Source organism: Chenopodium album, chromosome 4 (assembly GCF_948465745.1).
Source record: "Chenopodium album chromosome 4, dcCheAlbu1.1, whole genome shotgun sequence".
NCBI classification, from domain to species: domain Eukaryota; kingdom Viridiplantae; phylum Streptophyta; class Magnoliopsida; order Caryophyllales; family Amaranthaceae; genus Chenopodium; species Chenopodium album.
This window is the reverse complement of record NC_137837.1, coordinates 639,961-654,258: the sequence shown is the minus strand read 5'-3', so window position 1 is coordinate 654,258 and position 14,298 is coordinate 639,961. Positions and strand designations below refer to the sequence as shown.

General features: G+C 36.0%; 3 protein-coding genes and 1 long non-coding RNA gene across 4 annotated transcripts in view; all 4 read left to right on the top strand.

Moving 5' to 3' along the window:
• LOC145628384 (callose synthase 9-like) overlaps nucleotides 1–559 on the top strand; it is a 31,402-nt gene extending 30,843 nt beyond the window's left edge. Inside the window, exon 52 of the mRNA XM_081680676.1 lies at nucleotides 7–559. Within this exon, the coding sequence (XP_081536802.1) occupies nucleotides 7–243 (237 nt within the window). The 3' untranslated portion in view covers nucleotides 244–559. The remainder of the gene's footprint in view (nucleotides 1–6) is intronic.
• Nucleotides 560–2,859: 2,300 nt separating this feature from the next.
• On the top strand, nucleotides 2,860–5,673 carry LOC145628382 (uncharacterized). The gene is made up of 3 exons (XM_081680675.1): nucleotides 2,860–2,999; nucleotides 3,201–3,297; nucleotides 3,433–5,673. Exons 2-3 carry the CDS (start codon nucleotides 3,262–3,264, stop codon nucleotides 5,173–5,175), a joined length of 1,779 nt encoding a protein of 592 aa, XP_081536801.1. The 5' UTR covers nucleotides 2,860–2,999; nucleotides 3,201–3,261; the 3' UTR covers nucleotides 5,176–5,673.
• Nucleotides 5,674–5,776: 103 nt separating this feature from the next.
• On the top strand, nucleotides 5,777–7,037 carry LOC145628383 (uncharacterized). The gene is made up of 3 exons (XR_014111422.1): nucleotides 5,777–5,796; nucleotides 6,625–6,692; nucleotides 6,764–7,037. It is a non-coding gene; the product is annotated as an uncharacterized LOC145628383 (long non-coding RNA).
• A 450-nt stretch (nucleotides 7,038–7,487) lies between these two features.
• On the top strand, nucleotides 7,488–12,565 carry LOC145628381 (putative plastid-lipid-associated protein 12, chloroplastic). The gene is made up of 11 exons (XM_081680674.1): nucleotides 7,488–7,842; nucleotides 7,952–8,005; nucleotides 8,668–8,742; nucleotides 9,190–9,309; nucleotides 9,498–9,689; nucleotides 9,860–9,943; nucleotides 10,049–10,138; nucleotides 10,522–10,575; nucleotides 10,646–10,725; nucleotides 10,907–11,014; nucleotides 11,105–12,565. Exons 1-11 carry the CDS (start codon nucleotides 7,561–7,563, stop codon nucleotides 11,217–11,219), a joined length of 1,254 nt encoding a protein of 417 aa, XP_081536800.1. The 5' UTR covers nucleotides 7,488–7,560; the 3' UTR covers nucleotides 11,220–12,565.
• Nucleotides 12,566–14,298: the final 1,733 nt, after the last annotated feature.

Here is a 14,298-nt window from a genome sequence, read left to right as displayed (position 1 = left end):
TTCCAGATTGCAATAGCCTGGAAACCGTATGTCAAGAAGCTGGGGCTGTGGAAGTCCATCCGGTCACTTGCACGTCTTTATGATGCTGGAATGGGCATGCTTATTTTCATTCCTATCGCATTTTTCTCGTGGTTTCCCTTCGTGTCCACATTCCAAACAAGGCTCATGTTCAACCAAGCATTCAGCCGAGGGTTAGAGATATCCCTTATCCTTGCCGGAAACAACCCCAACACTGCACTATAATTTTCAGTCGTTGCTCTTGTGATTGTATGTTAAGGCATCCCCTTGTCATTTTTTTACTGTCTAGGGTATAGCCGTTGTGTTTTACACTTGTTTGAGAGGATTGGGGCACTGAGCTTTCCCCTCGTGGCAGTCGTGCCTGTACATTTTGCCAGATCTAATTAGCCGGTTGTAATTTTGTTAGGACTGTAATTTGTAAACTTGGTTTCTTGTAGAAAATATAACGTAGGAAATTTTGTTGCTAGTACTGCATATTCCTCTACTGAAGCAACCTGCGATTCTATTGCTATCCTATAGATATCTTCAAGGCGGATTATAACCAATTCTTGTAGAAAACATTTTATTCCAATTTTTATTGGGTTTTTGGCCTATGAATGCACTTTGTATTAAAATCTTGGTGAAATTTATAAAGGGTTATTATATTAAACAAAATTTATATGTACTACTTAGTAATTAATTAATAAATATTTGATAAGTGATTATTACATAGTAAATTAAAATCAAATTTTTGTCAAAAAAAAATCAAATCAATTTGCATAAGACGAAGATCATATGAGTTTATCATATGAATACTAATTAAAATTTATTACTGAGTAATCTGTATGATTCAATTAACATAAATCAGACAATTTTTTTAAAAATCATATGGCACAAGACTTAAGCTAGCATAAAACTCTTAAATACACCCAAAACTAATTTATTGTGGATCACTAAATGTAGTTGTTAAATTAATAAAAAGGTCATTATTTCAAAATAAGGTCATATTATGTTAAATTAACAAGGTATTTTGTTATAATTAAGGTCATATATAAAAGATAAATATATTTAGAGTTTATATTGAGAGTTTTTATACACTGGTCAATTTGATAACCAAGATCTTTATATTAAAATTAGGGTCACTAACATAATGTCATTTGACACGTGTGGATTTCAAAAATCTACTATTATATTATTGTCAACTAGGTTGACACAAAGGTATATGTTAAAATTATGGTAGCTATATTAAATTATGGATACTATATGTTCAACATCACACCAATTAGTACATTAGGTCCACACCTTACTACATTAGTAGCTATTCCTAGCAAAACATGAATATTTAATCAAAAATATGTCATTAATTATTGTATAATATTTATTTTAAATGACTTAAGCTATATAAAAATGATTAAAATTTAGGGAAAATATGGTGAAGAGAAAGGCTCAAGATTATGTTTCAATTTTTAAACATTATTTTCACTTATTTTCTAGAATACTCCAACCGTTTTTAAATATTTGCTCTATTTCTCCATGCGCGGAGTTTTAGAGAAAATTGGAGGGAATGATAAAATATGGAGGTAGTGGGGGTAGGTGGAAGAATAAAAATATTGTAAAATGCAAAAGGTAGTGGAGAAAATCGGAGGAGAGAGAATATGAAATTTATAAAATATGATTTATGTTATGTCAACTAGGTGAAAGAAATTATATAAATATTGTAAAAAGCATTCCAAATAAGGGAATGAAGCAATTATTTAAAAACGGCCGAAAAAGGAAAGTGGAACAAGTATTTAAAAACGGAAGGAGTTATAGTATTTCAAATAAGATGGATTCAAGAAAATTTAGTTCATAAAAATGTTGATAAGATTTAATAATGATTATCCACAAGTTTTAATTTGAGTTGTTTGTGACTTTTTGTTAAAAAAATGTTTATACACAATCAAGTGCAAGGTGAATTTAAGGTTATTTTCTGCACATTTAATATTTTTTTAAACTCATTTTAAAATCTTAAAAACTATGCTGGATACACATAACTCTATGTGCATCAAATGTATATAAAAAACGGAGTAGTGATTTTTCTTTGAAATGGTCAAACACCCAAACCTTGAGATAAAAATTTGGGCTTGTTTGGCATCAGTTTTGGTTTTCAATTTCCTGTTTTTTTGAAAACCAAAAACCAAAAACAGGAAACAAGATAAAGGTGTTTCCACTTTTCTGTTGTCATTTTTCAAAATTATCAGGATTTTAATAAGTTCAAAAATTTTTGATTCATTATGGGGCGTATATCATATACTTTAAAAAGCAAAAAAGCAAAAAACACAAAACTTATTTGGACTGGACTGGATTGGATTTCGGACTGGAGTCCGAATAATGGACACCCCTATTACTCCCATTGAAATTGAAATTATATTTTACAAATACAACTTTTTTTTTGGTGTTTAGAGAGCCACAAGGGCGAGGGTAAGAATCGATCCCAGAATCTCTTTGAGCCGGGAGGGAAGCTCTAACCACTTGAGCTATTCCTCACTCTCACAAATACAACTTGAACACTCTCACAAATACAACTTGAATTGAAGTAAAACTCTCATTTATCTACAAAGTAATTTATTTTATTAATTTTTTTTTAAAAAAAAAAGAAAAAAAAGAAAAGAAAAAGGACATAGAGAGCGGGGTAAACTTTCGGTTAAGTGTTGAAGAGGCGTCCTGAATCGAACATGTCGCTACAAAATGCTTACACGCCACGTAGATTAGATCTCATCCGTTGATTCCTCATCTTAAAATCAAACCGTTGCTTCCTCCCTTTTCCGCCTATAAATAGGTCTTACTAGCCAAAAATTTTCTCTAATTTTCGATTCTCGGCTAACCAAAAATTTAAGAGATCTATAAAATTTCCCCAAAATAAAATTAATTTTAGAGAGAGAAAGTATTAAAGGAGGAAGAATCTCGTGCTCTTTGCTCAGAACTTTCATCTTTTTTGCACATACTCTGATTGATTTGCTAGGGTTTGTTTCGATCACAATTTGATTTTAATTTTTTCGCATTTTAAATCTAATTTTAATCGGATTTTTTGATTGATTTATATATATATATATATATATATATATATATATATATATATATTATAATTTATTTGTTTGATTTTAATACTGTGGAGCTCGAGTTTTGATTAAGTTCGTCAATTTCTGTTTGTTTTTTTCAATTAGGTTTTGAATTAGGGTTTTTCGACGAAGCAGTTTGTGAGTGGTTAAATCATTTAATTAAACAATGAACGATCAGTCTCAAATGATGAATCAGCATCAGGTAACGAATTACAACAACTCGAATTTTCCGTTTTATTCATCGGCTAATAATTATAATCATGATAATTTTAAGAAAAATCAATTCAAAAAAATGAAGAATAATCAGTCTGAAATGTTGATGATGAGTCACTCACAGATGATGAATCAATCGCAAATGGTGAATCAGCAGATGCCGCCACCGCCGCAGAATCAAGCTCAGATGGTTAGTCAGGCTCAAATGGCGGCGAACCAGCCGAATATGATGGTTAGTCAAGCTCAAATGGCGGCGAATCAGCCGAGTATGATGGCGAGTCAAGCTCAAATGGCGGCGAATCAGCCGAGTATGATGGTTGGTCAGAACTACGGTCAGTGGTCATTGCCTCCGCCTCAAATGAATGCTATGAAATTTGCGAATCCTATGAATCAAATGTATGCTGGAATTGCGAAACCTGGACGTAGTATTAATAACAATAATAATAACAATAATTGGAAGGGAAAGAAACCTATGGATAAGAGGAAAGATGGTAGGAGGAAGGATAATAACAAGCCATTGCCTGGTGGCGGTGGTGGTATTGGTGGTGTGCCTTCGATAGGGCCTGGTGGCGGTCTGAGCTATCAGCCGCCGACGCTTTATGAACTTGAACAGCAGAATAGACTTAAGGCTAGGAGGTTTTACCACCCTAAGAAGAAGTTTAATAGGATGGGACCTTATGCTCATGCTCCGAGGAATACTACTTCGTATATAATTCGAGCTAAGAAGTCTGGTGGGATTGCTTCGCTGGTTTCTCCTTGCCCTGTGACACCTGCGGTGTTGCCTACACCTGTGTTCTCGCCCTCGAGGGAGGCTTTGGTTGATATGGCTAAGGAGGAGTGGGGGGTTGATGGGTATGGGTCGATGAAGGGTTTGATTAGGCTTAGGTCTCCTGGACATGATGAGGCAGTTGATGATTATGATGAAGAGGATGATGGGGGGTCGAGTGAGAGTGATGTTGAGGAGCATGTGGAGGTAGAGAGGAGGTTGGACCATGATTTGAGTAGGTTTGAGATGATATACCCGAACAGCGGTGCTGATTACCATAATGTGCTGGAGAATAGAGTTGATGATCAGGATACCCATATCGCGCAACTGGAGGAAGAGAATTTGATTCTTAAGGAGAGGCTGTACTTGATGGAGAGGGAGCTTGGAGAGCTGAGGAGGAGGTTGTTGTGTCTTGAGAGGCAGAATCAAGTTGTGGAGGATATAAATGAAGAAGTTGTGGAAAATGTCTCTGAAAACGATAGTGAAGGACTAAGAAATCTTCCTTTTGTTGTTAATAAGCACAATGAGGAGGTTGATTCTTTGCCAGGAAATAGGGTTATAGATAGTGAGGCAAGGAGGGAAGACAGTGGTGAAACGCTGCACAAGGAACTCAAGGAGCTTGCTGTGAAAGAGGTCTATGATGATGAAGTCGTGAGAAGTCATGGAACTGGTGTTGGATTGGAGGAGTATATGCAGGATAATGGATTAACTAATGATGGGCTCGGGTATAGGTTGATGGTAGACAATCGGGTTGAACAACATAATGAAGAGCTGCCTAGTGACTTAGGAAAAGGACCGATTGAACACATAGAGCCTGAGAATAATAAGGATATAATTAGCTCATCTGTTGGAAATGAAGAGGACAACATTAATGTTGCTGTGAAAAAACCTGTTGGAGATGCCTACATGGGAGAAACTTTGGCAGAGAGAGATGTGAAGGACAGAACTGAGGTCAACTTGAAGCAAGATGAGGCTGTGGCAGGTGGAACAGAGGCGGTAGGGAGCGATTTTGTGATGATTAATGAACCTGTTGAAGATGTCTGCATGGGTGATGCTTTAGTGACAGACAGGGAAGTCAAGAATGTTGAAACTACTGATTGAAGGTTGTGGAGTTGAAAGCTTAGAGAAGAGCATTGGCGACGGTGACTATTCAAGTTGTCCCGCGTTAATGTAAGTTCTCTGATTAGAACTACCAATTGCAGGAAGAAGAAAAAGTTTTAACTCCTGTACATAGTACTTTGATCTCTGGATATTTTGTGTTTTTTGGTTTTTTTTTTTTTTTTTTTTTTGGGCGTTTGTAGGGATGTTCTAGGAGTCCAGTTTAAAATGCATATGACTAGATTAATATTAATTTCGGTTGACGTTGTGTCAGTGGGTAAATAGTTAGGTCGGAAGGAGGGGAAGTTGTAACCTTCCATTTAAAAATGGTTGTAAGTCATGTACCAGCCTTTCTCGGCTTAATGCTATTAAAACCTTGGTGTCTGATATAGTCTTTTTTATTGAATCATGTATGTTTTTAAGATACTCTTCAACTTACCATTGGAGAGCAAACTCATTCTGTAAGTTTAATAATTCTCAAGGTGGTTTATGTTTTAATTCTACTGAATAGCCGATTGTATATTAATCTTGTTCCATGGCTAGCTGAACATTGGCCACAAGTGGGTATATGGCAGATTGCTGACGAAGATGACGATGAAGATCAGATGAAGATCATCTAGTAAGGTTCAGCCCTTTGATCTATTATACATTAATATTAAGTGGCTCTCTGCAGGTTTTACAGGCAAGATCTGTAAAGCTGTTTAAGAGATGAACTTTCATCGTATGGAACTTGATCATAGGTCTGTATGGTCTGGCTTTATAACTCTTGAATCTTGATAAGTGTTTTCCTCTGTTTTACCTCAGTGAAATCTTGTTGTCCATCATCTTTGTGGCAGAGGCTCTTTTTTGAGATTTAATTGTCACCCTTTTAAGGATAGGATGTATTGTTTATATGAGTTGTTTTACATTGACTGGTTTGTTTTTGTGTGATTGGGTTGATTGTAGCATGAAATCATTCACATTCTGGATTAAGGTTGTGATGTATTGTTTATACGAACTCTTTGTTTTACATTGACCTGCCTTGTGTTTGTTTTTCTGTAATTGGGTTGATTATAGCATGAAATCCAATACATTCTTATTTAAGGTTGTTTTTTTCTATATTAAGTACATCTCCCCGGATTAGCTCGAGTCATTTGGCTACCTACCTTGTCTTGGCTTTTGAACCCTAGTAGATGACTCTTCTTATTTGGCTTCCTTTCTTCCCTATTTCACTTTATTGTATTTGGTACCTAATTTTAGACCAAACATTGTGTACCATGCTCATTCAGTCTTTTTGAGCAATACTTTAGGGTCAGTGGTGCTGATAGTGTGATGTAACCGTGTAAGGTTGATAGAATACGGTTCAACAATTGTTGCTCTTTCTATCTAAATGTTGTACAAGTATTTGTGTCATGTCTTTCAATGCATTGTTACAACAGAAGCAGACTACTAATATGTGAATAGATGTTGCAGACGAGTTGTTTAATAGATGCAATCTTGAGATGGTTACTCTTTCAAATGAGCTCAGCTCCAGAAATCAGGTTATGGTTTTTGATATTAAGTTTGCAATTGCTGAGATAAAAGTGGGTAACACGAATATATTCTTGTTCAGTTATTGTGGGACTTACAGCATGGATGCTTAATGTTAAGGTTCTATTGCGCAACAAAAAGGCTCTATGGCCTCTATCGCAGAGCAGTTAGTCCTCCGCTACACTGTGGGATCAGCACTTACAAAGTTGCAAGTATAGTCGATTAGTAGTCACTCAACTCATGTGTAACGAGTTGATCAGGTCATTGTACATTTGTTATTCTTATTCATCTGTAATAAACGATATCATAATACCATTTATGTGTATACGAGCTTATCTAAGTATTAAATCTGTCAATCTTGGTTTAGGAGTACATGACTATTTTTCCACATAATTTGAATTGATCATAGTAGCCCATTGTGCCAATTCAACACATTGGGCCAAATTTTGTGCCATCTACACAGTTTTTCCCGACTTTACCATTTTATGCTCATTAATTTTTCGGGTTATGCCAACCAATTTTATACCGAGTACTTCAAATACGGAGTATGATAATTTATGATTTTGACTCTTCATATGAGCTCGTTTAACTTTTCATAGTCTCCAATTGTGTGTGAACCATCAATATCTTTAATTTTACACGCGTAAAATTCGTGATTACTGATTACGGGAAGAGACCATTAGAACAATATGTAATTAAGTATTCCAAAAAACAAGTAGGATAAGTGTGTGCTGACTTGTACGACTCGCGACAAGCCACCTGGCAAGAATAAAACAATCTTCCTCCATCTTCATTTCCCTCCACAAACCAACGGAAAAAACAACCAACCAACCTCACTCAGTGAGTCAGTTTGAAGATTCTCTCTCCTCTGTTACAACAATGGCGACTACGGAAATCGCAGCTCTAGGGTTAGGGTTTCGATTAACCCAATTTCCACCATTTTCTTCTTCCTCATCAAATCGAAACCCTAACAATGCGATTGCTTTCAATTCCATTCGTAAAACCCCCAATTTTCGCATTTATTCATCATCATCATCTCTTACAAATGAAACTGAAGAACAAGGGCTTTTTAGTAATTTCACTCGGGATGAGATTAGGCTTGTTGATGCTCTTATTGGCATCCAAGGACGAGGTCGCGCTGCTTCTCCTCAACAGCTCAAAGTATATATTCATCTCTTTCCTTTTTTTTTTTTTATAAAATTAATTAATTGTATGATCTTAATTGTTATGATTAATTATGTTTAATCTCTAATTAATGTAATTATTACAGGAAGTGGAACGAGCGGTTCAAGTTCTGGAAGAGGTTAACGGTGTTCCTGATCCGGTTAGTTATTTGTGTATACCATAACTAACATGTTTGGAGTAATTTAACTAATTTATTAAGTAGCGAATTGCGTTCCCAAACCCGATTTGTGTATTTTAATCGTATTAAGAATTAGGTGACTTTAGAGCTTTTGTGTAACCTTAGTTTTAGGATGCGGCTTTATTCACTTGATTTTTACTTGTCTATTTCGTCTAATATTTTGAACTTAAATGAACTTATATGACGTATAAGAACTATTTTAGTTGTAGATTAACCCTTATTTATCTTGAAATTAACTTATTTGAACTTATTAGTCTTGAAATAAGTAGAACTAAGGGGAAAATCAAGACTAGTAACATATATGAATATAGGTATTTGAGGTTTGGGTTGCTAGCTAATACTACTTTGAGTTGGATTGGAGTTTCGACGTGCCTATCAAAAGGTTTGGTGAAATTGCTGGTTGATTTAAGATATTTGTTGAAGAAAATTGGTAGGATTGTAGGTTAGTTTGCAAAATAAGTGAATGTATTCATCATATCTTGTCTTGAAAAGAACTAGAAGAAGTTGTTTGCTCGATGTTCTTAGATCTTTTCTCTTACGAGAATTGGAGTTTGATCGTTTCCTTTTTAACTCGAGTCATGGCTCCAATGCCTCTGGCTTGATTTATACTTTCGATTTTTCAGACAAGCTCTAGTTTGATAGAAGGTAAGTGGCGATTGATGTTCACTACAAGGCCAGGAACTGCCTCTCCAATTCAGGTCAATAACAATCTTGTGCTCCTTTACATCTATTTATGCTTTGATTGGAATTCTATTACTTTCATTCAAAAGTTTTTGGGTGATGATTGATGTCGAATATTGCTTTTGTTCCTGAGTAGATTTTGTGCATTCCATCGTAATGAGTCAGAATATAAACCTCACGCTTTCCTAAATAGTATGGAGTAAATTTGTATCCTCAATTTTTCTTAACATGTTAAAGGTAGAAGGTGATGTTTCCTTTGATAAATGGATAGTTAAGTAAATGGTGCAAAGTTTTTTCCTTGACATGTGGATAAATATCTTATCTTTTGTTCAGTCTTTTTTTTTTTGGTTGGCCTGAGATTATCGATCCTTAATTTCACCCAGATCTCTACTGGTGCCATTTGATAATTTTCCTCCTATAAACTTTTCTACTTATCCAAATTTGATTGTGTATTTCCATGACAGAGAACATTTGTAGGAGTTGATTTCTTCAGTGTATTCCAAGAGGTATATCTACAAACAAATGATCCACGAGTGTCAAATATTGTGAAATTTTCTGATGCTGTTGGCGAGCTAAAAGTGGAGGTAAGTTATGCCCATTTCCAGCACAAACTGCTTAGGTAGTTTTGTAGTTCCTATAATAAGGCACTCAGAATAAACTAGCTTTCAAAATTGGTGTATAGCTTTTTTTCCAGGTTCATCAGTTCAATCACAATTCCTCTCCCTTTCCATTAATTACTGAATCAATACATTATTATTTCCTCGTTTTACAGGCTGTGGCATCTGTCAGGGATGGAAAACGAATTCTTTTCCAGTTTGACAGGGCAGCCTTTTCTTTGAAATTCCTACCATTTAAGGTACCTTATCCAGTTCCATTCAGACTTCTGGGAGATGAAGCAAAGGGTTGGCTGGATACGACATATTTGTCAGATTCTGGAAACTTACGTATTTCAAGGGGGAATAAGGTATGTAGCTTTAGCATGCATACTCTGTACAAAAAAAATTTATGGTTGTAAGGCATATACTTGTATATATTTATCTAATATCATAGTAGTGAGTAGTGACATTTATAGTTATTACATGCTTAACATTGAAAATTGAACCTAAGGACCTCTATCACTGTTCTGTAGTGCAGGGCACCACTTTTGTGCTCCAGAAGGAAACTGAACCTAGGCAAGAGTTGCTTTCTGCGATTTCTACTGGAATTGGAGTGACAGAGGTGAGTTTTCTGTGACGTTTTTAAGAGAGAAGGTGTGAATAATAAATATTACTTTTTTTGTTTTTTCATGTTTGTATCCATTACATTTGCTTGCAAATGTTGCAGGCAATTGATAAGCTAATTTCCACAGCTCAAGATAAGGATGGTGAACCTCAGCTTCTTGAGGGTGAATGGAAGATGATCTGGAGCTCTCAGGTATGATACATGTCAGAATCTCCTCTTTTTTTTTTTTTTTATTTATTTATCACTCATATAGTCATATGTCCATAATATGCATAAAATATCGCATATTTTGCTTGCTGGTCATCATTATTCATGAAGACCAGAAGAATTCAATCTTGCAATGATGGAGATGAATTAACTTAGTTTAGTGTGATGAAGTTATGTGGTTCATTAGTGAATGATGATTATTCTATTCTTGAAAAGACTAATATTTTTCTCTTCTCTAATCATAACACTCCACATGAGAAATCTGAATTTACATTTATATTCTTCTATTGAAGTTAAAACTTATGGGATTAAGGCTCTGATTGATTAATTGATTGATATTGAAGTTAAACTTTTTTTTTCCGGGGCAGGTGGAGACAGACAGCTGGTTGGAGAATGCAGCTAACGGTCTCATGGGTTCACAGGTAAATTTGCAGCAAGTAGTGGTAACTTTGATGTAGAATAATTCTAACATTCATTTTTTCCTATTTTCAGATAATCAAGAAAGATGGACAAATGAAGTTTTTGGTTGACATAGTACTTGGCTTCAGATTCTCCATGACTGGCACATTTCAGTATGTCTTGTTATCTGTGTAGAGTAACTTGCAATTAAATTTAGGCAAAGAAAAGATGCAAACGTCTTTTATGGACTTTGTAACATAAATCTCCACACAACATAATGCTTTCATGCTACTGTAATCTTGTGTACATTTCTCCAGACCTGTGATTCTAACACACTTTTGGTGTTACTTACAGGAAAACTGAGAGTAAAATATATGATGTCAAAATGGATGATCCAGCGATCATATTTGGTTCATTTGGACTTCCGGTTAATATGGAAACCAGATTCAACCTGGAGCTTCTGTGAGATATCTATCACCTGTTTTTTCAATTTGTTGATGATCTCCAAACACATTTTTGTAATAGATTTTTCCTCCTAATAAAATGTAAAAGGTATGCAGATGAGAGGATCAGAATCACGCGAGGATACAATAAGATTATGTTTGTTCACATTGTGTGTAGGCGTGTCACAGGTTCTAATAAGCCACAATTATTAGATATGCTCTAATTGTAAATTCACTAGACTTCCTTCTTGTCTATAAATCTATAATCCTTAAGAACAGTGAATAAAATTCATGTTCATTTATTGGCCATGTGGTCATAAGTAGAGCTGTCAAAAGTTGACCCGACCCGAAATACCGACTCAAACCCGATTATTTACCGACCCATTTGAACCCGAAAAAATGGTGACCCAAACCCGACCTGAAACCAACCCTAGACTCGAGTTGACCCAAGTATGTGAGACCCAAACCCGAACATGAACTCACCTGGAGATGACCTGACCCGAATGTAACCCGTAAATTATTGACCTAAACCGAACCCGACTTGAACTGAAATTGACCCTAACCCGTTTTAACCCTTCAAAACCCGAATTTAACTCGACTTGTTACTAACTTCAACCCGACCCGAATTTAACCCAACTTGTTACAAATCCGACCCGAATCAACCCGACTTGTTATTAACCTGACCCAAATTCAACCCGACTTGTTATTGACCCGACTCGAATTTTACCAGACCTATTACTAATAAGGGTGTTAAAAAATACCCGACCCGGTTGACCCGCTGACCCGATAGATTTTAGCGGGTATTTTTTCAGTTTTTTTTCAAAATTAGCGGGTCGGGTACCCGACCCGGCAAAACTGAGGTGTAGCGGGTCGGGTCATGGGCCGCCTTTTGTGTTAGATGGGTACCCGCTAACCCGCTAAGCTTTTTTTTTATATATATATAAAAAATATATATTGCTACTTTGCTAGGGAATTAGGGTTTTATGCGCAGCCATCAGTCGTCATTCACTTTCTCTTCTTCCCCCCCCCCCCTCTTTCTCCTTCAAGCACCTACCTCCTCTCTCTCTCTCTCTCTCTCTCTCTCTCTCCTTCACTCCTCTTTCTCTCTCCTTCACTCACCTATTACAATAAGCAAATTCATAGCAAACATCAAGAGCAAGCTTTCGTCAACCCAAAAAACGGAACCACGCAATAGGTATTCGATCCCGAGAACGAATCGTTGTAGATAAGCTCGCTAGAAACCGCCATAGACTCCCTTCTCAGCCAAGCTTCAGTTGCGAACCTATCAATCCTAGCAATACTACTTCTAAATCGGCCATTTATACATTCGACAACCGACACTTCCCCCAAGAAAGTTCCTCGTCAAGTTCAATTTGATAATTTAACTCCTATTGATATTAAGAAATCTAATGATTTCTCTAGTATTTTGCTCAAACATGATAAGATTGATCCAATTGACATAAATTCTCAATGGTTCGTTCATTTGTGAATGTTTTAGTTGTTTTGTCAGTATATTATTTGTGGTTGTATCTAAATTTTATTCTCAATTTCTTTTAATTCCCTGGTTGAATCTTGATTATCTTCAATTTGTGTATGAGAGATTTATGCTTTCAATTGCAAGCATTAAATTTTATTTATTTAAATTTTTATTTTGAACTTTTATTCGAGTACCTTCTGACCCGACTCGGGAATTTCGGGTACCCGGATTTCGCAGGTCGGGACATGGGCTGAGTACTTGACTACCCGAAACCTCGGGTACCCGCATTTCCGGGTACTCGAAGTCCCGGGTACCCGGATCTGAACACCCCTAATTACTAACCTGACCCAAAAATTCAGTCCGATCTGTTACTAACCCGACTCGAAATCAACACGACTTGTTATTGACCTGACTTAAATTAAACCCAAATTGTTCCTGACCCGATTTCAAATCACCTTAAATGAAATTTAGACCACCTTATTATTGTTCATCAAAGCATTTTGTCTAGGGAGACCAAGTCGGTCCAATCAATCAAAAGAAAGGAGCATCATTCTCAAATTTAAGAGTTAAATATAGTATATATTTGTCGTATGGTCAAAGGAGATAATTATCTTCCGTAATATATTGCCATGTATATTATAGTTAAAGGAAATAATTAGCTTGATAAAAATGATAATTATCTATTTATAGTTAGTTGATTGCGAATATGACCTGACTTGGAAATGACCCAACCTGATAGTAACCTGCAAATTATTGACTTGAACATAACCCGACTTGAATCCGAGAATGACCCGACTTGGAAATCACCCAACCTGATTATAACCCGCAAATTATTGACTTGAACCGAACCCGATTTGAACCCGAGAATGACCCGACTTGATTATAACCATCCATTTAGGTGGGTAAAACCATCCAATATGCCTTTAAACAGTCAATTTACACGTTCGTAGCTTACACCGATTTCGTGAACTCAAGCCTACCACGGACATTTATGACAACATATAATGGTCATGTATAGTTCCAAACGGCATTATATAACCCTAAGATGTATCCTCTTGGATCTTAACACTTTTTGCCACCGGAACTCGTAACCTCAAAATTTCTCAAAAAGCGTGGATAATAGCCTTTAATTTAAGAATTTTTTTGACCTTTTTCCCCTGAAAATAAAAATTAACGAGATGTTTACCAGATCCCTAATATCCTCTGGGAGCCCATTTAGATTGGTTAAACCATCTAATATGCCTTTTAATTGTCAATTTACCCGTTTGCACCTTGCACCGATTTCGTGAACTCAAGCCTACTAGGACATTTATGACAGCATATAATGGTCATATATGGTTCCAAACGGCATTATATGTCTCTGAAACGTATCCTCTAGGATCTCAACACTTTTCGCCTCCGTGCCCCGTCACATCAAAATTCTTCAAAAAGCATGGATAATAGCCTTTAATTTTGGGATTTATTGACCTTTTTTTGCCCGGAAATAAAAATTACCGAGATGTTTACCATGATCCCTAATATCCTCCGGGAGCCCATTTGGGTGGGTAAAACCATCCAATATGCATTTAAACGATCAATTTACCCGTTCGCAACTTACACCGATTTCGTGAACTCAAGCCTACCACGGACATTTATGACAACGTATAATGGTCATGAATAGTTCCAAACAGCATTATATAACCCTGAGATGTATCCTCTAGGATCTTAACACTTTTCGCCACCGGGCCTCGTAACCTCAAAATTTCTCAAAAAACGTGGATAATAGCCTTTAATTTTGGGATTTTTTAACCTTTTTCCGCCCTAAAATATAAATTAACGAGATGTTT

Bases quoted from the DNA above. Each gene is read 5' to 3' on its own strand.
- LOC145628381 (XM_081680674.1), top strand. From the start codon at position 7,561: ATGGCGACTACGGAAATCGCAGCTCTAGGGTTAGGGTTTCGATTAACC. The intron at 9,310-9,497 runs GTAAGTTATGCC...CTCGTTTTACAG, and splicing joins TTGGCGAGCTAAAAGTGGAG to GCTGTGGCATCTGTCAGGGA. The intron at 9,944-10,048 runs GTGAGTTTTCTG...CAAATGTTGCAG, and splicing joins CTGGAATTGGAGTGACAGAG to GCAATTGATAAGCTAATTTC.
- LOC145628382 (XM_081680675.1), top strand. From the start codon at position 3,262: ATGAACGATCAGTCTCAAATGATGAATCAGCATCAG. The intron at 3,298-3,432 runs GTAACGAATTAC...AGTCACTCACAG, and splicing joins AAATGATGAATCAGCATCAG to ATGATGAATCAATCGCAAAT.